At 37.5% G+C, this 22,052-nt stretch overlaps 1 protein-coding gene across 1 annotated transcript in view; it reads left to right on the forward strand.

Annotated features, from left to right (window-relative positions):
- The window catches only part of ZBTB25 (zinc finger and BTB domain containing 25), a 156,861-nt gene extending 136,312 nt beyond the window's left edge, over positions 1–20,549 (forward strand). Inside the window, exons 6-11 of the mRNA XM_079126276.1 lie at positions 1,725–1,860; positions 4,362–4,673; positions 5,762–5,962; positions 16,011–16,220; positions 17,218–17,433; positions 20,347–20,549. Coding sequence (XP_078982402.1) covers positions 1,725–1,860; positions 4,362–4,673; positions 5,762–5,962; positions 16,011–16,220; positions 17,218–17,433; positions 20,347–20,508 — 1,237 coding nt within the window. The 3' untranslated portion in view covers positions 20,509–20,549. The remainder of the gene's footprint in view (positions 1–1,724; positions 1,861–4,361; positions 4,674–5,761; positions 5,963–16,010; positions 16,221–17,217; positions 17,434–20,346) is intronic.
- Positions 20,550–22,052: the final 1,503 nt, after the last annotated feature.

The raw sequence follows: 22,052 nt of genomic DNA on the forward strand, positions 1-22,052 counted from the left end.
TCATCCAGTTATCTTAGTGTGAAGCCACTGCATGAAGTTGGCTATAGGTTGACCCAACAGCTGACCAGCCATGGCAAACTATTCCACATGCCTTTGAATGTACTGCAGTGAGTCATGGTTTGGATATGAGGTGCCCCCACAAAGCTCCTGTGTTAATGCAGAAATGTTCAGAGGAGAATGATTGGGCTGTGAACGCTGTGCCCTTGTCTGTCTATCCCAGACTGAAGAGGCTGCCCTGGTGGTAAGTGTAGGCAGGTGGGTGTGTCTGGAGGAAGGGGGTCACGGAGGGGGCTCCCTGGAAAGGTGCGTCTTCCCTCCTGCAGCCCCTCCCTCCTTTCTCTCTCCCTCTGCTTCCTGACCAGCCATGAGAGGAGCCGCTTCCCTTTACCACATGCTTCCTCCATGGTGTGCTACCTCACCTTGGGCCCAGAGTAATAGAGTCAGCTATCTGTGGAAAGAGACCTTGAAACTGTGGGCCCCAAATAAAATTTTCCTCCTCTAAGTTGATCTTCTCAGGTATTTTGATCACAGCAACAAGAAGCTGACTAAAACAGAGCAAGTTATTACTGACTTTTTGTTTATTATCCTTAGAGCTAAAGAAAAACATGGCTGTATAATATACTGTGATGGTTCATTTTGTGTCAACTTGACTGGACTGTAAGGTCCCCAATATTATTCTAGGCGTTTCTGGGAGGGTGTTTTTGGATGAGATTAACATTTAAATTGGTAGACCGAATAAAGCAGATTGTCCTCGTCATGTGGGTGGGTCTCATGTGAAAGGCCCAAATGGAGAATTTTCCTTGTTTGATGGCCTTTGAACTGAGACATCAGCTTTATATCTGCCTTTGGATCTTAACCATCGAGCTACAACTCCAGCCCCAATAATATCATTTTTTGAATTAATTTCTCTCTTTAGGTAATTTGAATAATTTCTTTTGACTGACTGACTTAAATTTGATAATTCTGGGGGTTGCAATCTTAGAAGTGTCACCTAAAAATATGGAAGATAGACTGACACTTTAACCTAGGTTCAGGGTAGAAAATATTACCAATACCTAGAAATTGGTAATCAAAACAAGAACAAAACTATTAGCTGCTTTTATCAAAGATCATGATTAAATAGGTTTTAACATATGCTATTTTCTGTTGCACATCATTATTTCTAATTTCTTATTTCCTCATGAAATCCCAATTGAAGTCCCATTTAGGTATTGTTAAAATAAGAGTATTGTATGCACATGGGTCCTCTGGATCATCACAGTAGTTCCACAGTGGTTTATATTCATATCTAAATTTCACCTTAAGAAGGAGTGTTTCACAATGATGTCCCCCAGGGGAATTATTATAAGGATTAACCCTGGGTTGTTTTTCTTTCCATTTCTCTACCATTTCTTTCTTTAAAAAAAAATTTTTTTTTAGTTGTAAATGGACACAATATCTTCATTTTATTTATATTTTTATGTGGTGCTGAGGATTAAACCCAGTGCCTTATGTGTACTAGGCAAGTGCTCCACCACTGAGCTACAACCCCAGCCCCTCTACCGTTTCTACTCTCCCTTTACTTAGATAGCTGCACAGCTCTTTTCATAAGAAATACATTTTTACTTGATATACATTTTAATTTATTTTGAATGGGGGCATTTTAAAATTATTTTTAATTGAATTGAAAATGAGTTGAGTTGGTTTTACAATATTGTTATCTGCTGATCTCTTACACTGTACAGAGTACATCTGGTTGAAAGAGAAAAAGCAGAGCGAAAAGCAGATCTTTTGGAGAAAATGTTGTCAGGCACTAGCAGATTCCCTTCTCATATGACTACAAAGAGACAAGAAGATTTCTTGGATATTTTTCCAGTGAAGGTGAGAACAAATTTCAACTGATTCCTGAAGAAACAGAACTTGTATTACCTCTTGTTACTCTAGGAGACAATAGGTAAAGTTGAGTAGCTTATTGGTTTGTTCTCTCTCTCTCTCTCTCTCTCTCTCTCTCTCTCTCTCTCTCTCTCTCTCTTTGTCTCTTTGTACTGGGGATTGAAGCCAGGAGGGTTTTACCACTTAGCTACATCCTTTTTTTTGTTTTGAGACAAGGTATCACTAAGTTACTGAGACTAACCTCCAACTTGTGACCCTCTTGCCTTAGCCTCCCCAGTCTCTGGGATTACAGGCCTGCACTGCCACCCCCAGCTGGTTCTCTTCATATATATATATATATATATATATATATATATATATATATATAATATTCTCTTATATATTATATATATAATATAATATAATACACTACAATATAATATAATATATATATATAATACATATTATTTTTAGTTGTCAATGGGTCTTTTATTTATTTATCAATATATGGTACTGGGTCTTGAACCCAGGGCCTCACACATACCAGGTAAGCACTGTACCACTCAGTCCCAACTCCAGCCCTGTTCTCTTCTTAATGGAGGATGAAGGGAAGGAGGAGAGTGTGAAGGCTGGAAGCTGTTCTGATACATGGAAGGAATATGCAAGGAGGAGCTGAAGGTCTCTGTGATTCTAAAGAAAAAGTTGGAGGAATTGAAGCTGTGAGATAATGGTGGGGGGGCGGGTGGCGAGAGTGAAATATTGGACTTGCTTGTTTTGCCGTGCTTGGACTAAAACCAAGGGCATCACACATGCTAGGCAAGTGCTCTACCACTGAGCTGTACTCCGAGCCCCCCAAATATTGGAGTTTTAAATTTCTGGTGTGGGATAGTGCCTGCTGCTGACAAAATCTGGGTTAGCGCATCTGAGTGTAGGAGCAGAGAAGTGAAGGTCACTGACACTAGGGCACAGGAATCATAAACTAGATTGTGGGTCATCTCTATTGGTCATGGACATCTAGAACGGTGATGTAAGTTGGGTTTCAGGAAGGAAGTGAGCCTGGGCTCCAAAAGGCAGTGATTCATAGGATGAGTTGAAGGTGTTACAGATGTCTGGAGGGAGAGGAGGGGAGTCAGACATTGTCAAGGAAGTGTGGAAGTTTATTGTGAGATCCTTAGACTATCACAGTTTATTATATAATGTGAATCTAAAACCCGGCATGGTGGTGCACACCTTAACCCCAGCTACTTGGGAGGCTGAGGCAGAAGGATCCCATGTTTGAGGTCAACCTCAGCAACTTGGTGAGACCCTGTCTCAAAATAAAAAATAAAAATAGCTGGGATATAGCTCAGTAGTAGAGCGCCCCTGGGTTTTGACCCTAGTAATAAATAAATACATAAATAAATAAATAAATAAGTTTAAATCTGAATGTAAGACAAGATCCTATACAATCTGATTAATGTGAGGAGTTCTATTAAAAAAAAATTCAGCAACTACTTTCAAAGTATTTTGAAGTAATCCTAATCTTTATTTGCCTCTCTCAAGTAATTTGGAATTCACAATAACACTTTCTCTCTCTTTTTTAAGTTTTGTTTTTGAAAACTCTGACATTTCTGAAAAACTCTCCCAGAGTCCATGTGCACGCAGCCCTGACCTTTTCTTCCCTTATTCTTCTTCCTGCTGCTGTTTCTCCCTGAGCTTTTAGTGATACGAACCCTCCATTACTTCCACAGTTCTTGTTCTCCTTGTATTTCTCAACTTCATAACAAAAAAGCCCAGAAACTGAACTTGCTTACTCTGCTCCCAGAGCTGAAGGTGATAGGAAGGTGGGAAGAAGGGCTTGTGGAAGTGATAAGGTGGGATTCTCCTGTGGGAGTTGAGGGAAAGAGTCCAGTGTTATCTGTAATTTTTTTCTGGTCATATTTACAGCAGAAGCAGGATCACAGAAGCACAAAGGAAAGGTTAGGGAAAAGAAATACGACTTTCACATTATCAAGGTTGTTATTAAATTTTATATAATGTATATTTAATATATATCAATACATATATTATATGCAACATATATATTTCCTACAGTTATTATATATAATATATCTACATAACAACTCTGTAGGAAATATCCAATTCTCTGCCATCTTTTCACTTAATGGTCTTAGCATTCATTGATGATTTTTGCTTGGATCCGTTATTACATTAGGAGTTACAAAATGATGATTTTTTTTTTTTTTACATTTCTATCATTCCTTCTATGTTTTTTAGCTCAAATTTTTCTACCTTCATCAACTGGGGCTTTTTGGTTAGCTGCTTCTTTAAGGTTGACCTTTTGCTGTTCCCATTTGCTATTTTGAATACTTGCCCATGTTTCTCTTGTGAGTCTTCAATTCTTTCTCTTGAGGGTCTTTTTTCCTGAAGTTTTGTGCTGTTACTATATTTTATAGTTCAAAAGAAAGAAAGTAAGAGTCTCTGTATTTAATTGCAAGTGGGAAGTTTAACCTGTGTGTCGGCATGTTTAGGATAAGACCGAAACTTTCCTGGTCAACCACTTTGAGGGAAACATCTTTCACCCTGAAGGACCAGATCACAGGCAGAAGATTTGGGATGAATGTCAACAGGATCTGATACATGAGGAAAAACAAGCGTCAAAGTTAGACAGACACCCATATTCATGCAGCTGGGAAACTGAGACTGCACAATCTCAGTATCAGAATTTCCTCAGTCAGTTGGCTACTCTTCTGAGTGACAGCATCGTCCCCATACCAGCCACAGAGGAAGCTGTGAAAGAGAGGATTCTGGAAATCAGTGAAAATGAACTATCTTGGAAATCTGTACGTACATCAACAGAAAAGTTATTCTTTCCTATTTGACTCTTTTAAGATACAGATTTTGATATCTTCTAATTTAGTATGTGGTATGGCTCCGAGTTGTAATTTGGATTGGATTTCCACAGTGACAGAAAAGAAATAAGTTATCTTATTAAATTGGAGAAAGTACAGCACAGTCATTAAGAGCATAGAGCCCTGCTATGAATCCTAGCTCTGCCCTTAGCTAGCTGTGTGCTCTTGACCAGATTACTTATTCTCTCTGTGCCTCAATTTCTTCTGAAAATGGGGGAGAGGGGTGTGATTCCTATTTCACAGAGTGGTTGAAAGTATCAAATTAGTTAATACATGATAAATGCTTAGTACAGTTTTGTATAAGTTCAATAGATATTAACTTTAAAATAGTGCTAAGGGGAAGATAGTGTTTTCATAATGATCCAACACCAGTCAATTCAGTTGGTGCAATAAAACAACCTGTCAGGGATGGAGGTACAGCTTAGTAATAAAGCATGCATGAGGCCCTGGGCTCTGTCCCAGTACCAAAAACGTTATTAAATAAATGTTCAGATCAGTTAGTTTGATTTACCAGTCAAGTCTATCAAAAGACTGAATCAGCATGTTCATGTGGATACATCTTCTTGTCCATGTCCAGATCATTTTAGTAAAATTTTATGATTTCTCACCCTAGAATTCAAATGATGATAGGTATTGCATAAATTCAATGTGTTAGTGAAACCTATTGCACAGTAATCTGAATCCCAATGTTTGCTGTTTTGTGTGTGTGTATGTGTGTGTGTGTGTGTTGGGGGCACGGTGCTGAGGATTAAACTCAGGGCCTTGCTAGGCAAGCCCTCTAGCACTGAACTATATTCCAACCCCTCCAATTAAAAAAAGGAAAACCAAAAAACTCTGTACTCTTAAAATTCACTATACAACTTCCTCAGTACTAAAAATTTCTTAAAATAATCTCTTAAAAGGCTTCTCTATTCATCTATTTTGTAATTTAATGTCACCACAAAATCAATATAATTAGAACTAGCACACAGTTTTGAAATGATGTAGGAAGCTTTTGAAAAATATCTCCTTTCTTACAGAGAACGGAAGGCCTGCAGCAGGAAATTCAGATGCTCACTAAGCAACTGGAGCAGCTGCATCAGATTTATGAAGAAGCTGCTCAAGAAGCACCTCAAAGTGGAGAAAATTACAGGGAACAAAAAAGACCCTTAAAACGTCTGGATGGAAACATTGGTATCAATGATTTTTTTCAAAGGAAATTAGACTTGGACAGGAATAAAGTAAGGATTTCCTGAAGCATAGGCATTTCTTTGATAATGGAAATGATCACATTTTATTTTATTAATAACTTTATCATTATCTAATGTTTAAAGCTATTCACACTGTTTATACTTCTGTTAATAACGGAAAAGGGGAGGATTTGCTATAAATCCCTGAAGTTTCTGATTTCATCAAAAAGCCTTTCCTCTTTCTATATCTCCATTTCCCTATGGTGCACATATTTGATGTTTATTATGACAGATATGTTAATAAATATCTTAATGCGCATTTAGAAGAGAATTAGAAGGAAAGGAACTCGAATGATTCTCTAGGGGTGGAATTTCAAGCACTGCGACATTAAATATGATGGGTGTCAGTGAGGTGCAATGATGCTATTGCTGAATAATCACTGCATAAGTTGTTACCTTCTCCTCTTTCTGCTTTCCTGCATGTATAAGGAAAAAGCCAGTCCTAAAAGTGGGATGGAAATGGGGAGGTTGTGATACAACTTGTTTTCAGTAGATTCTGTTTCTATTTTGTTACCTCTTCACTAAATTACCTGTCATGTCCAAAACTATGTTATACTATTTCTATAATTGCTGTGACTCAAAGTGTAATCTTGCTCACTTATTTACTAATGCCTCAGTTGGTCTTTCAGTCCATTCATTCATCCAATATACATATATATGTACACATATATTTTTTATTTAAAAATTTTTTGTGGTGCTAGGGATTGAACCCAGGCCCTCAAGTATGCTAGCAAGCATTCTACCACTGAGCTATATCCCAACTCCAATCTATATTTATAATTTATTATAAATAATATTATATATAACATATAATAATATTATAATATATTATAATTATATTTATAATATTTATTGAACTCTCTGGTTTTTTTTTTTCCAGTGCTAGAAATCAAACCCAGGGCCTTGCCCATGGTAGGCAAGTATTCTACCACTGAGCTATACCTCCAGCTGGAGCTCTCAATTTTTCTTCCAGCACTTTAGGAAAAAATGTAAAAAAAAGTACCCTATATGGGCTGGGGAGATAGTTCAGTCGGTAGAGTACTTGCCTTGCAAGCACAAGGCCCTGGGTTCAATCCCCAGCACCGCAAAAAAAAAAAAAAAAAAGTACTCCATAATTAACTCAGTGGTCCACACCTATAGTTCTAGCTACGCAATAAGTGAAGGCTGCAGGATCGCAACTTGAAGCCAGCTTCAGCAATTTAGCAAGACCCTATCTCAAAATTAGGAAAGAAACCCCACCAAAAAAGCAAAAAACAAAAACAAAAAATTGGGCAGGTAGCTCAGTAGTAAAGTACACCTGGATTTAATCCCCAGTACGGGGTAGGGGGCGGGGGACATACTCCATAGAATTCAAATATGAGTGTAGCTTCCATTTCTGCTCTTGCATATGTGACTGATAATGATTCATTTCCACACAAAATTATTATTTTTTAAAATTTATTTTTATTATAAACAAATGGGATACATGTTGTTTCTGTTTATACATGAAGTAAAGGCATACCATTTGTGTAATCATACATTTACAAAGGGTAATGGTGTTTGATTCATTCTGTTATTTTCTCCTTTCCCCCCACCCCTCCCACCCCTCTTTTCCCTCTATACAGTCCCTCCTTCCTCCATTCTTGCCCTCCTCCCACCCCCCATTATGTGTCATCATCTGCTTATCAGCAAGATCATTCGTCCTTTCGTTTTTGAGATTGGCTTATCTCACTTAGCATGATATTCTCCAATTTTATCCATTTGCCTGCAAATGCCATAATTTTATTATTCTTTATGGCTGAGTAATATTCCATTGTATATATATACCACAGTTTCTTTATCCATTCATCAATTGAAGGACATCTAGGTTGGTTCCACAGTCTGGCTATTGTGAATTGAGCAGCTATGAACATTGATGTGGCTGTATCTCTGTAGTATGCTGATTTTAAGTCCTTTGGGTATAGGCCAAGGAGTGGGATAGCTGGGTCAAATGGTGGTTCCATTCCAAGCTTTCTGAGGAATCTCCACACTGCTTTTAAGAGTGGCTGCACTAATTTGCAGCCCCACCAGCAATATATTAGTGTACCTTTTTCCCCACATCCTCGCCAACACCTATTGTTGCTTGTATTCTTGATAATCGTTATTCTAATTGGGGCGACATGGAATCTTAGGGTAGTTTTGATTTGCATTTCTCTTATTACTAGAAATGTTGAACATTTTTCCATATGTTTGTTGATTGCTTGTAGATCTTCTTTTGTGAAGTGTCTGTTCATTTCCTTAGCCCATTTGTTGATTGGATTATTTGTATACTTGGTGTAGAGTTTTTTGAGTTCTTTATATATTCTGGAAATTAGTGCTTTATCTGAAGTATGAGTGGCAAAGATTTTCTCCCACTCTGTAGGCTCTCTCTTCACATTGCTGATAGCTTCCTTTGCTGAGAGAAAGCTTTTTAGTTTGAATCTATCCCAGTTATTGATTCTTGCTTTTATTTCTTGTGCTATGGGAGTCCTGTTAAGGAAGTCTGATCCTAAGCTGACATGTTGAAGACTTGGACCTACTTTTTCTTCTATAAGATGAAGGGTGAAGGGTCTCTGGTCTGATTCTGAGGTCCTTGATCCTTTTTTTTTTTTTTTTTTGTGGTAGTGGGGAGCGAACTCAGGGCCTTGTGCTGAGGCAAGCACTCAACCAGCTGAGCAGGTCCCAGCCCCTTGATCCATTTTGAGTTGTGTTTTGTGCAGGGTGAGAGATAGGGGTTTAGTTTCATTCTGCTGCATATGGATTTCCAGTTTTCCCAGCACCATTTGTTGAAGAGGCTATCTTTTCTCCATTGCATAATTTTGGCACCTTTGTCTAGTATGAGAAAATTGTATTTATTTGGGTTTGTGTCCATGTCCTCTATTCTGTACCATTGATCTACCTGTCTATTTTGGTACCAATACCATGCCATTTTTGTTACTATTGCTTTGTAGTATAATTGAAGTTCTGGTATTGTGATACCCCCTGCTTCACTCTCCCTGCTAAGGATTGCTTTAGCTATTCTGGGTTTCTTATTCTTCCAGATGAATTTCATGATTGCTTGCTCTATTTGTGTAAGGTACATCATTGGAATTTTAATTGGAATTGCATTAAATCTGTATAGCATTTTTGGTAGTATGACCATTTTGACAATATTAATTCTGCCTATCCAAGAACATGGGAGATCTTTTCATCTTCTAAGGCCTTCCTCAATTTCTTTCTTCAATGTTTTGTAGTTTTCATTGAAGAGATCTTTTACCTCTTTGGTTAGATTGATTCCCAAGTATTTTATTTTCTTTGAGGCTATGGCAAATGGAGTTGTTTTCCTCATTTCCCTTTCAGATGTTTCATCACTTTTGTATAAAAATGCTTTGGATTTATGCATGTTGATTTTATAGCCTGCTATTTTGCTGAATTCATTGATGAGGTCTAGAAGTTTTCTGGAGGAGTTTTTTGGGTCCTCTAAATATAGAATCATGTCATAAATAGTGACAGCTTAAGTTCCTTTTTTCCTATTCGTATCCCTTTAATTTCTTTAGTCTGCCTAATTGCTTTGGCTAGAGTTTCAAGGACAATGTTGAATAGAAGTGGTGAAAGAGGACATCCCTGTCTTGTTCCTGTTTTTAAAGGGAATGATTTTAGTTTTTCTCCATTAAGAATGATGTTGGCCATGGGCTTAGCATAAATAGCTTTTACAACGTTCAGATATGTTCCTACTATCCCTATTTTTTCTAGTGTTTTGAGCATGAAGGGGTGTTGTATTTTGTCGAACGCCTTTTCTACATCAATCGAAATAATCATATGATTCTTATCCTTAAGTCTATTGACAATGATGGATTACGTTTATTGATTTATGGATGTTGACCATCCTTGCATTCCGGGGATGAACCCTACTTGATCTTGGTACACAATTTTCTTAATATGTTTTTGGATACGGTTTGCCAGTATTTTGTTAAGGATCTTTGCATCTATATTCATCAAGGATATTGGTCTAAAATTTTCTTTCCTTGATGTGTCTTTGCCTGGTTTGGTATGAGGGTGATATTAGCATCATAGAATGAGTTTGGTAGGGTACCCTCCTTTTCTATTTCCTGGAATACTTTGAGAAGTATTGGAATGAGTTCTTCTTTGAAGGTCTTGTAGAACTCGGCTGAGAATCCATCTGGTCCTGGGCTTTTCTTGGATGGTAGGTTTTTAATGGCTTCTTCTATTTCATTGCTTGATATTGATCTGTTTAAATTGTATATGTCCTCCTGGTTCAGTTTGGGAGGAGCATATGACTCTAGAAATTTGTCAATGTCAGGCTGGGGAGATAGCTCAGTCTATGTCTTTTGATTGATGAATTTAGGCCATTAACTAAGAGGTATTATTCAGATATGTTATTATTCTGAGTTATTATTGAGATATGATTTATATTTCCAGTCATTTGGGCTTATTTTTGGTTTTTAATTTGGCTTGGTTTCTTCTTTGAGTGGTTTTTCTCTAAGGTAGTTCCTCCCTTTGCTGACCTCCATTGTTGTTTTTCATTTCCTCCTCATGGAATATTTTGTTGAGAACATTCTGTAGCACAGGCTTTCTGTTTGTAAATTCTTTTAACTTTTGTTTATCATGGAAGGATTTTATTTAATCTTCAAATCTGAAGGTTAGTTTTGCTGGTATAGGATCCTTTGTTGGCACCCATGTTCTTTCAGAGCTTGAAATATGTTGTTCTAGGCCCTTCTAGCTTTTAGAGTCTGGGTTGAGAAGTCTGCTATATCCGTATTGGTCTCCCCGTATATGTAATCTGATGCTTTTCTCTCACGGCCTTCAAAATCCTATGTTAGGCATTTTCATTATAATGTGCCTTGGTGTGAATCTGTTGTGATTTTGTGCATTTGGTGTTCTGTAAGCCTCTTGTATTTGATTTTCCATTTCATTCTTCAGGTTTGGGAAATTTTTCTGATATTATTTCATTGAATAGGTCGTTCATTCCTTTGGTTTGTATCTCGGTGCCTTCCTCAATCCCAATAATTCTTAAATTTGGTCTTTGAAGATGTCCCATAGTTCTTGGAGATTCTGTTCATGATTTCTTACCATCTTCTCTGTTTGGACAACTTTACTTTCAAGATTAAATATTTTGTCTTCATTGTCTGAAGTTCTGTTTTCCAAGTGGTCTAGTCTTTTGGTGATGCTTTCCATTGAGTTTTTTATTTGGTTGATTGTTTCCTTCATTTCAAGCTTTTCCGTTTGATTTTTTTTGAGAATCTCTATCTCTTTTTTGAAATGATCTTTTGCTTCCTGCAGGTGCTCTTTCAACTGTTTATTGGTATGATCATTCATTGCCTGCATTTGCTCTCTTATCTCATCCTTTGCTTCACAAATCATCTTAACATGTATAATCTAAAGTCCTTTTCTGACATTTCTTCTACCATACTGTCCTTGGATTCTATTAATATAGAATCTAGATTTGTTTGGATCATTTTCTTCCCTTGTTTTTTCTGTTGTTCATGTATCTTCCCCTCTAGCAGTGTAGATCTGGGGGTATTGCAGATTCCCCCCTATAGGCTTATTGTGGCCCTATAGGTTTCCAAAATCTTTTCTGACAATGAGCTTCAAGTCTCCAGCAGGCGTCTCAGGATGGGATTTGCCCCACCTGAAGACTGGAGCTGTGGCTTCCAGGATTATCCAAGATGGCCGCTCTGGCCTCCAAATGTGTTGGCAAATGGGGAGCTGCAGCTCAGGGTGTGGATGTGGTCAGCTGGAGGTCCTGGAGGTGGGGTGCGGTTGGTCAGACACAGGGGTCCTGGAGGTGGGGTGTGTTTGGTGTGGTTGCAAGATCCTGGAGGTGAGGTGCAATCAGTTGAGCTGGGGTCCCAGTGATAGGGTGCAGTCAGTCGGCCTGGGGGTCCTGGCAGCAGGGAGCAGTCAGTTGATGTGAGGGTCCCAGAGGCAGGGAGTGAGCGGTCGGGCTGAGGGATCCTGGAGACGGGGCTCAGTCAATCCATCCAGGGGTCCTACGGGGCCTGGCTATTGTCTCAAAATGGCAGCAGCCACGTGTAACCAAACCTGCAGGTACTGTCACAGTGAACTTCCAGGTAACAGCAGGCAGCTAGTGCTTCACTGGCAGTCAGCGATCAGTTTGCTGTTATTGGACGATTGGGAGGTGAACCTTGGGCGGTGGGTGATGGATAGGTGTAAGGCAGGCGATGGACAGGTAAGAGGCAGGCAAATGGCGGATGATAGGCGCCTGACAGTGAGCAATCTGCACTCAAAAAAGGCGTCGATGTGCTGGCAGACTGCAGGTGGTCACAGTAGACAAATGGGGTAAACAGCAGGGGATTGATAAGCAGCCAAAACTGCCTCACCAAGAAACAGATATCCTCTGCTTGAAACCGGAGTTACAGAGCAACAAGGAACGCAGCCTCCCTCTAGTCCGCCATCTTGGATCTCCCACAAAATTATTTTAAATGCTGCATTAAAATTTAAGAATATGCAATCCAGGTGTAGTTGTGCATGCCTATAATCCTAGCCACTCAAGATGCTGAGGCATGAAGATTGCAAATTCAAGGCCAGTCTCAGCAACTTAGTGATACCCTGTCTCAAAATAAAAAACAAAAGGGTTAGGGATGTAGCTTAGTGGTAGAGCATCCTTGGGTTCAATTCCCTGTACAGGGGGAAAAAATGCAAATAACACATGCTTTCCATAATCCTTTTGACTAGGGCTGGGGAAATAGCTCAGTTGGTAGCAGGCTTGCCTTGCAAGCACAAGGCCCTGGGTTTGATCCCCAGTAATGCAAAAAAAAATAGCCAATCAATCTTTTTTACCATGTTAAAAGATTTTTAAAAAACAATAATTATCTTTTCAGCCCTCTTTCTGCCTCTTTCATATCAGTAACCAATTACATATACAAAGATTTTTTTGTTAGTAATAACCAGGAATAAATTGTACCAGAAACATATAGGACCTGTATGAAGAACATTGCACAATTGTAATGAGGAATATGAAATAAGATCTGCAGTGGTATGTACCAAATTATCAAAAAATGTCAATCACTAAAATTATAAATATGTAAATTATCAATATCTGAAACAGTGACCCATCGGTATATTAATGTGCATATATTAATATATATTTATTTGTTTATTTAGGGGTATTAGAAATTGAACCCAGGGGTGCTTTACCAGTGAGCCACTTCCCCTGCCCTTTTAATTTTTTATTTTGAGACAGGGTCTCTCTAAGTTGCTTAGGGCCTACTCAGTTGCTGATGCTAGCATCAAACATGCGATTCTCCTGCCTCACTCTCCCAAGTCACTGGGATTATGGGTGCAGGACACCATGTCTGGCTATTAATCTTATTTTAAACACACAGTTTGAAATAATGAAAAGTCAAAAAAATTGATTACATCTGGATGCAATGGTGCACACCTGTAATCCCAGTGACTTGGGAGACTGAGGTAGGAAGATCACAAATTTTAGTCCAGCCTGGCAACTAACTTAGTGAGACCCTATCTCCAAATAAAAAGTTAAAAGGGCAGGGATGTAGCTCAATGGTAGAGTGCCTCTGGGTTTAATCCCTAGTACCAAAAAAAAAAAAAAAAAAAAAAAATTTGTCAAGGATCATATTATTACAAACCTGAGTAAATCATAAATGATATTTACAAACTGCCACTTTAACAGGTATAAAATTCATGTTGAGCAATTTGACTCACATGGGTAACTATTAACTTCCTTCACTTTTACTCTCTGTTGTTCTTTTTTTAAAAAATATTCTTTAGTTGTAGGAGGACACAATACTTTTATTTTATTTGTTTATATTTTTATGTGGTGCTGAGAATCAAACCCAGGGCCTCACATGTGCCAGACAAATGCTCCTCCACTGAGCCACAATCCCAGCCCATCTGTTGTTCTTTAAACGTATTCTGTGGGAATAATCTTCATCTGCCATTAAGTGAAATGTAAGGCAAGGTTATGTTTATTTTTTAACTCTTTTGGTTGTTGCTTCTGGTAGCACCTTCCTTTCCCTAAATAATGTTATACAACTACATCTTGAATTTTCTATTGTAGATATAATCTGCTGATTTCCTATTAAAGTTTTCTCTCTCTTATACCACTTTTTCCCCCAGTTATTTTCCCAATATATTTGATATATTGATATTTGGGGAGAAATCCAAAATCAATGTTTACTTCACTATGACTACTAAATATTTACAAAAACACCAAGTACTCCGTTCTTGTTACATGTCCTTTCTTGCAGTACACTCTTTCTTAGAGGTATTCACCTTCCTTGTGTTTTCATATGTATAATTTTCAACATTCATGTTTTTCCCTGAAACATTGTAATAAATGATCCTTTAGTCTAAAATTCTGACACTTTTTTTTCTCTCAAACTTTTCATTTTCTTGCTTCAGTCTAGGGATCTAGCTTTTACTCTATGGGCCTGGACCCAGTTATCATCCTGTGACTTTTCTTCTCTAATCTCTGAATCTCATATCTTCCTGTATTTTGGTTTACTTTCTTATTTTGCTCCAATAACTCCCTAAGAATTGATACTTTAGGAAAGATACTTTTTCTTTGAGTACTTGCATAAATAAAAAGATCTTTTTCAAAAATCTTCACATTCAATTGATAAATTGAGTTCACGCAGAAATTAGAAAACATTAATTCTTCTAATTATCTTCTGGTCTCCAGGGTTGTTATTGAGAAGAAGGGCACCGTTCTTATTCTTTTTTTTGGGGGGTGGGGTGGGGGAGGAGGGGGTACAGGTACTGGGGATTGAACTCAGTAGCACTCAACCACTGAGCCACATCCCCAGTCCTATTTTGTATTTTATTTAGAGACAGGGTCTCACTGAGTTCCTTAGTGCCTCACTTTTGTTGAGGCTGGCTTTGAACTCTTGATCCTCCTGCTTCAGCCTCCCAAGCTGCTGGGATGACAGGAGTGCACCATGGCGCCTGGCCCATCCTTATTCTTGTTATCCAGTGTTACCTGTTTTGTTTCTTTGAATGTGTTAAAATGTTGGCAACATTTTTTTAAACAACTAATTTTTTTCTCATAATAAAATTAATTCATGTGCATTATGAAGATTTATAAAGCACAGAATAGGGAAAGATTAAAACCAAAAACATCAGTAATTCCATCATTTGGAAATAACTGGTGTTATATATCATATTATAATGTTTCATTTTGATTACTTTCCATGTGTGTTATTTTTGCTCATTTGGTGCTGGGAAATTGAACCCAGGGATACTTTACCACTGAGCCACATCCCCAGCCCCTTTTATTTTATATTTAGAGACAGGATCTCTCGCTAAGTTGCTCAGGGCCTCACTAAGTTGCTAAGGTTGGATTTGAGCTTGCAATCCTTCTGCCTCAGCTCCTGAGTCACTGGAATTATAGGAGCGCTCCACCATCCCTGGCTCTCCATGCATATTTTTAACAACTGAGATAAGTATAGTTTTTCTTAATCCTGTTTCTTTCATTGAATTGTTTATTACAATTTTCTCTTAACAAATATTTTTAAAACAATTTGTAGGGAATGTATTTTTACCATATGTAATTTTTTTGACATTCGTATTTTTTTATTTTTTCAATTTGAATAGAGTAGTAAAGAATATCTCTATGTATGAATCTTTTTAAAAAATATTTTTAGTTGTTTATGGGCATTTATTTAATTAATTTACTTATATGTGGTGCTGAGAATTGAATCCAGTGCTTCACACATACTAGGCTAGTGCTCTACCACTGAGCTACAACCCCAGTCCATTTATGCATGAATCTTTATCCAAATACTAAATATTTTCCTAGAATATATTCCTAGAAAAAAAGAACTAATCTATACTATTGTTTAATATTTACAAAATGTCTATTTAATTGTTACCCTTGGTATCAATAATCATCATTTTTATTGTAATATTTTAGTGTCCTGATTATCTTAATAATGTGTATTTATGTTAAGTAAATATTATTAAGTCTACAGTTTATTGGTCTAGAATTGATATGGTAATATGCTAGTACAGAACATTTTAAAGCCAATTATTTATTTCAATACTGTTAATTTCTGCAAAGGAAAACTTCAGAACACAGAATTCTCAAGCAGAAAAGCACAACAAGAAGTTCAAACAATTAGAGATGTTGTTGAATATTCGGCAAAATTTGCAGATTGTTACAACACCAATATTGGAGGAGAAAATTCAGAAACTTCAGAAACAGCTCAGTGATTTGAAATTATCAAATAAAAATATGAAAACTCAACTGACAAGAATAAATGTCCTTAAAGTAAGTAAAGGAAATGAGGTTTGCAAAAATTCATTTAAACTTTGGTCCATTCCCGTTTAGCTGCGTGGCTCACATTAAACTTTTTAAAGAACAAATATTAAAATCATCTCATATACACATAGAATAATATATAATATTAATGTATAATTTGTTGTTCTATAATACGTATTACTATAGGAAAATAAAATTGGATGCCTGTGAATCCACCAATCATTTTAGAAAATATTACCAATCCCACTGTAACCCCAGGTATCCTCCTCTCCATTTCTCAAAAGTAACTGGTATTCTAAATGTTATGATTTTAAATCCCTTGCTTCCTTTTGTTTTAGTTTTATCATAGTTTTTATTGGGACAATGGTTAATTTAAAAAAATTTTTTTTGGCTCTTCTTTGCACCTGCTAGATTCAGTTATCCTATTTCAAAAGTAGATTGTGACTTACACCAAATATACACTAAATAATTGATCAAATGATGTGATATTTTATCAGCAATATTTTTCTTACTGTAGAACCAATTATTTTCTCCATTCCTATATTTGTTTAATGTAGGCTGTAGACCTTTAAGAACATGGAAAATGTGTTAAGGCTCTTTAAACCCATGAATCCAGTTTATATAAATGCTAAGTGATTATGAATGGTAGAAATGCCTCTTAATTTTAAAATTGTGGAATATTTCTCCTTTCCATATGTGGTCATCAGCTTTTCATTGCTGTGACAAAATACCAGATACTCAACTTTAAAAAAGAGAAAAGTTTTATTTTGGCTTATAGTTTCAGAGGTTCCAGCCCAGGATTGCTTGGCTCTATTATTTCTGGACCTGTGATGAGGCACCCTTCGACACGTGAGATTTTGGAGGAAATTTCAGATCTAAGCCATAACCATACATCTCTTAAAAGAGAGATGGGAAAAAAACATGAGTTATCATGCCCACCTGTTTTTGACAGGAGATCAACTCACAGTCATCTCCTCTCTTTCATCCACCTTTTACCCTCTCATAGGACAAAACAATTATGAAGCTCAGGCAATCTTTAACAAAAGTGGAAACAATGAAGGAGAAGGTAGTTATGAATACAGATGATTTGAAAGCTGCATCAGATTCTGCAGAGCAAGAGGCGAGAGCCGACAAAGAGAGGGCCCGTCAGATGTTAGACAGTGTCACTCCTGAGCTCTCCACAGCCAAGAACACGCTTGAAGTAGCAGGACAAGAACAAGAGGTTTTTTTCTTATGACTATATTAAAGTTAATTTAGTTGGAGTTGATAAACACCCACCTCAGCTTAGATTAACTAATTTAGACAAAACAGAATTCATTGACTTATGGTATCAAAAACAAGTTAAACTTCCTCATTTCTGGAAGGTCAGAGGGGTACCTAGTCTCCAGGATTAGCACCTGCCACCTTACAGGACCTTCTTCACTGTCCTCTCTTGGCATTTGTGTGACAGTTTGTCTGTCTGACTACCAGTTGTTTTTTTTCCCTATGATGGGAAACATGGTCAATGAAAACAATGGAGTTTCATATTTAGTTTTTGTGATTTAAGAGAGAATTCCAAAAAGGGGTCTTATTGGGCCAGTTTAGATCAAGGGCTTCTCCCTGGTGAATCCCACAAAGACTAAGAATGGGAAATGTGATTATTTTAGTTTGGAGAATAGGGTCATGTTAGGGAATGGAAGCTCAGAGGAAATCGCATATGTTATTGACTGTGTCACATCATAGACGAGGATGTCACATCCTAGACTAAACTTGCTTGGATTTTCACTGTACTTATAAAGCAAATTTGTTTTCTTTTTCTCTCTTTTCTCTTCCTTCATTTTTCTTTTTCTTTTTCTTTTTTCTTGTTCCTTTTCTTTCCAGTGTTTGGAATCTATCCCACGGCTTCACACTAAGGCAAATATTTTAAGAGACTTTTTAAAGGCTAACTGATCATTTTGGGCAACTGTTAAAGTATATATTATGTCTCCATATTAATTGCTTAGGAAACTTTTCCAACTTATTTATGATATGCTCAAACTAAAGAGACTCGGGAGGCTAAGGCAGGAGGATTGCAAGTTCAAAGCCAGCCTCAGCAACTTAGCAAGGCCCTGTCTGGAAAAAAAACAAAACAAAAACAAAAAGTCATAAAATTAGCATTTTCTCTCCTCTCTCTGCACTTTCTTTTTTGGGGGGGGGGGTGCTGGGGATCAAACCCAGGGCCTTGATGCTTACAAGGCAAGCACTCTACTGACTGAGCTATCTCCCCAGCCCTCTCTCTGCACTCTCTCCATCTGTATCTCTTTCTCTCTCTTTTCTGCGTGTTCATTTTCTAGGTTATTTTTATCCCTCTTTTCAGTAAAGTCTTTGGGTACTTTGTAGTTCACTATTCATTTCTGAAATGATTTTCCGCTGTTCTTGCCTGATTTCAGTGATCATATCTTCCGTATTCCTTTAGACATCTTGGACATGGTTTTGTCCATTTCTATTCTGAATTATTACATTTATGATTCAAAGAAAGGTGTTTTTTTTTCATATCTGCAAATCCTCATTTAATTAAGATTTAATTCACTTCAGGGTTTTGTGTCAAACATGTGTTTTGTGGCTGTTTTGTGGGGGAGTAGTTTCATCACCTAAAGGGTTTCTGATGATATGGTTCATTTTCTTCTTCTTCTTTTTTTTTTTTTTTTTTTTGGGGGGGGGGTGCTGGGGATCGAACCCAGGGCCTTGTGCTTACAAGGCAAGCACTCTACTGACTGAGCTATCTCCCCAGCCCCTCATTTTATTCTTAAAGCAATTATTTTGGAGGGGGGACTGAGGATTGAGCCCAAGGGAGCTTCACCACTGAGCTACATCCCCAGCCCTTTTTATTTTGAGGCAGGGTCTCATTAAGTTGCTGAGGCTGGCCTTGAATTTGTAATCCTCCTACCCTCAGCCTGCCAAGTTGCTGGGATTATAGGCCTGTGCCACTGCACCTGGCTCTTCTTAAAGCAATTCTCTATGGATATTAATTTGTCATTTATCTGTTCACTTTGAAATCCTTTTAATTGTCCTGGTCTTCACATTTCTTCTTTAGGGTGCCTGGAGGTTGGGTTTCTTATTAGGTTTCTTAACTCAATACCGCCCTCTTTTGTTGACATGGTAAGTGCAGTTTTTGAAGTTAACTAGAACAAGCCTTTTTATTTTAGAGGTAGGCATTTATGAGATGTATGATTGTGCCATACTCCCCTGCTCCTGTCTGTCTCTTAATTTCACTGTTTATTTTTTTCCTTTTCCTTTACTACCAAGTCACTAAGGAACACTTCACACTTCCATATTCTCCAACCTCCCCTTGCCCTCTAGAACTGCCATTTCTGGTCTTTCTGCTTTCAAGCCTCTTTCTTTTCCCTCCTCACTTGTCAGTGTTCTCATCTACCTGGCCTCAGATTTGTCCTTTCTATTTCCCCGTTTAAGAACTATTCCATTTCTTGGGGGGGGGGGGGGGGTAAGGCCATCCGGGTTCTTCAACAGTGGAAATGAGCAGCACTCTCCTCCAGAGCTGCCTCTGCTGCTTTAGGATATTCATTTCCACTCACACGCAAACCGAAAGCTGTGATACTCTTTAGTTATGCTTCAGACATGGATTTATGGTTGGTTTTTACTTGTGCTCTTCCTGGATCACTATGGCTTTCGGAGGATGGATTGATATGTATTTAGGAGACTTCCATTATCATAAAGCACATCGGACGTCCAAAAGGTAGTTGCCACTGGGTGTGACGGTGCACCTGTTGTCTCAGTTCCTTAGGAGGCTAAGGAGGGAGGACCATGTGAGCCCAAGAGTTGGAGGCCAGCCTGGGCAACATAGTAAGACCCCATCGCGAACAACAAGAACAGCAACAAAATGTAATGGCCTTATGGGTAAAAAACAATAAGAGGTAATAAAATTAGGATTAGTCTACTAAAGTGTAAACATAGGGAAAAAGTAAAGGAAATTTTAAAGAATTCTTAGAGTAGAAGAGACCAATTTTCTAGCTTAAAAATACAATTTGAATGTAGAATATATTACATTTATAAAGAAATGTTGAATAAGACCAAATTTCTAGTACTAATTTCATTGCAGATAATAAATTTGTGACTGAAACTAAAGACATATCTTGATTTTTGTGGTGGTTCTTTATAGCTTGGTGACTTTCGAGAAACTATTTTGAAGATGTTGGGATTTGACATGAAAACAGCAGACAAAGAAATCATCAATCAGTTAAAGCTTATTATACAAGTTTACGAAATATCTAACAAATCAAAGATTGCTTCTGATTGTGAGACTGGACTAGATAATGAATAAACAAGTTCTGCCTTTTCATTGCTGCCAAGAACAACTGAGCAGATATGGATGTTTCCTTCAGCATGTTTAATGTGGCTATATCATGAATAAAAGGCAGTGGAAAACTTCTACTTAAGTCTCTTCTCTCCTGTGATATTTGGCATTTAATGTGTCTTTTTAATAATCTTGTTCAATATCTTTATGGTCTAGTCTAGATTGTTACTTGCAATACATAACAATTATCTAATGACCTTTAATTACTAGCTATTTTTAAGCAGAATATGAATCAGAAACTTTTATTCTTAGTTGAAATATTTATATTTATTGTAAACAGTCTGTTTCTAGAATGAACAAGTTATTGGATTAAAAAAAAATCTCCCTTAAGAATCCAGGTAGAGTTAAATTCTGTAATTTGAATCTATCTTATTCATTAACTGAGAGTATAAATAGCAAACATGAAATGTTGAGGGGTAGGAAGGTCATTGACAAATCTCGTCAGGCTGTAGCCTTACATCGTTTTTAATTTTCCTAATATTTAATAGTTCTCCCAGTGTTTCCCTCATGGTAGGTTGATTTCTAAGTTTATAGACTGTTTTTTTAAATAGTATAATTTATAATATATTTCATTTAAAATAGGAACTTGTTCACCTTAAAAGATAGTAACTTTACCCAGGATGCCCTCTGTGGGAACAGGTCAGAATCTGAACAAGCCTGTGGGACTCAGTGTCTGTTGTGGTCACTGCAAAGGTTCTCCTGTTGGGCTTAGTTCTGGAGGTTTCCTTAGCATGGGAGGGATCAGGTTCTATTGGACCTTACAGAAGTAGTACTTTGGAAGAAAATGATTATATAAAATACCCATTTAAGGAAAAAATGAGAATCACCTTCCAATTGAGCACAGTTGTGACTTCCACACTGTATGCCAAGGAATCTTAATACACTTCAAGAATCACAGTAGACCGTGAAATATTTCAAATTTTAAGGGGAAAGACTAATATTTGACATCAGGAAAGCACATGAATACTAGCTCCACGTAGTTTATAATTTCAATGTTTGATCATTCTTTCATTCTTTTTTAAAAAATATTTTTTTTAGTTGTAGATGAACATGATACCTTTAGTTTACTTATTTATTTTTATGTGATACTGAGGAAAAAATCCAGTGCCTCACATGTGCTAGGCAGGTGCTCTACCATTGAGCCACAACCCCAGTCCTTTTTGTTCCTTTTGATAACATCTTTGTGATAAAAACTGCCCAGCGCTTTTGTAAATTTATTGCCAAGTGAGGCCCATCAGCTGGTATCCCTACCATGGAGGCTGACCTGCAAACCTGAAGAATAAGGCACTCTTTCCCTCGACTTTAGGATACCTGGCTAGAATATAAAAATCTTGCTTATCCTTCCTCTGAAGAATATCCTTGATCCTTGATTCAATCCCAGTACGGGCGGGGGGTGGGGGTCGGTTGGGGAGGAGTATCCTTGAACTAGCAAAAGAGAAAATGTGGGGCACACCCTGTCCAGAACAGGAACTGGCTGTTCACAGAACAGGGCATTATAAAATGTGCACTAT

This window comes from Sciurus vulgaris (assembly GCF_902686455.1).
Source record: "Sciurus vulgaris genome assembly, chromosome: 2".
Classification (NCBI taxonomy): domain Eukaryota; kingdom Metazoa; phylum Chordata; class Mammalia; order Rodentia; family Sciuridae; genus Sciurus; species Sciurus vulgaris.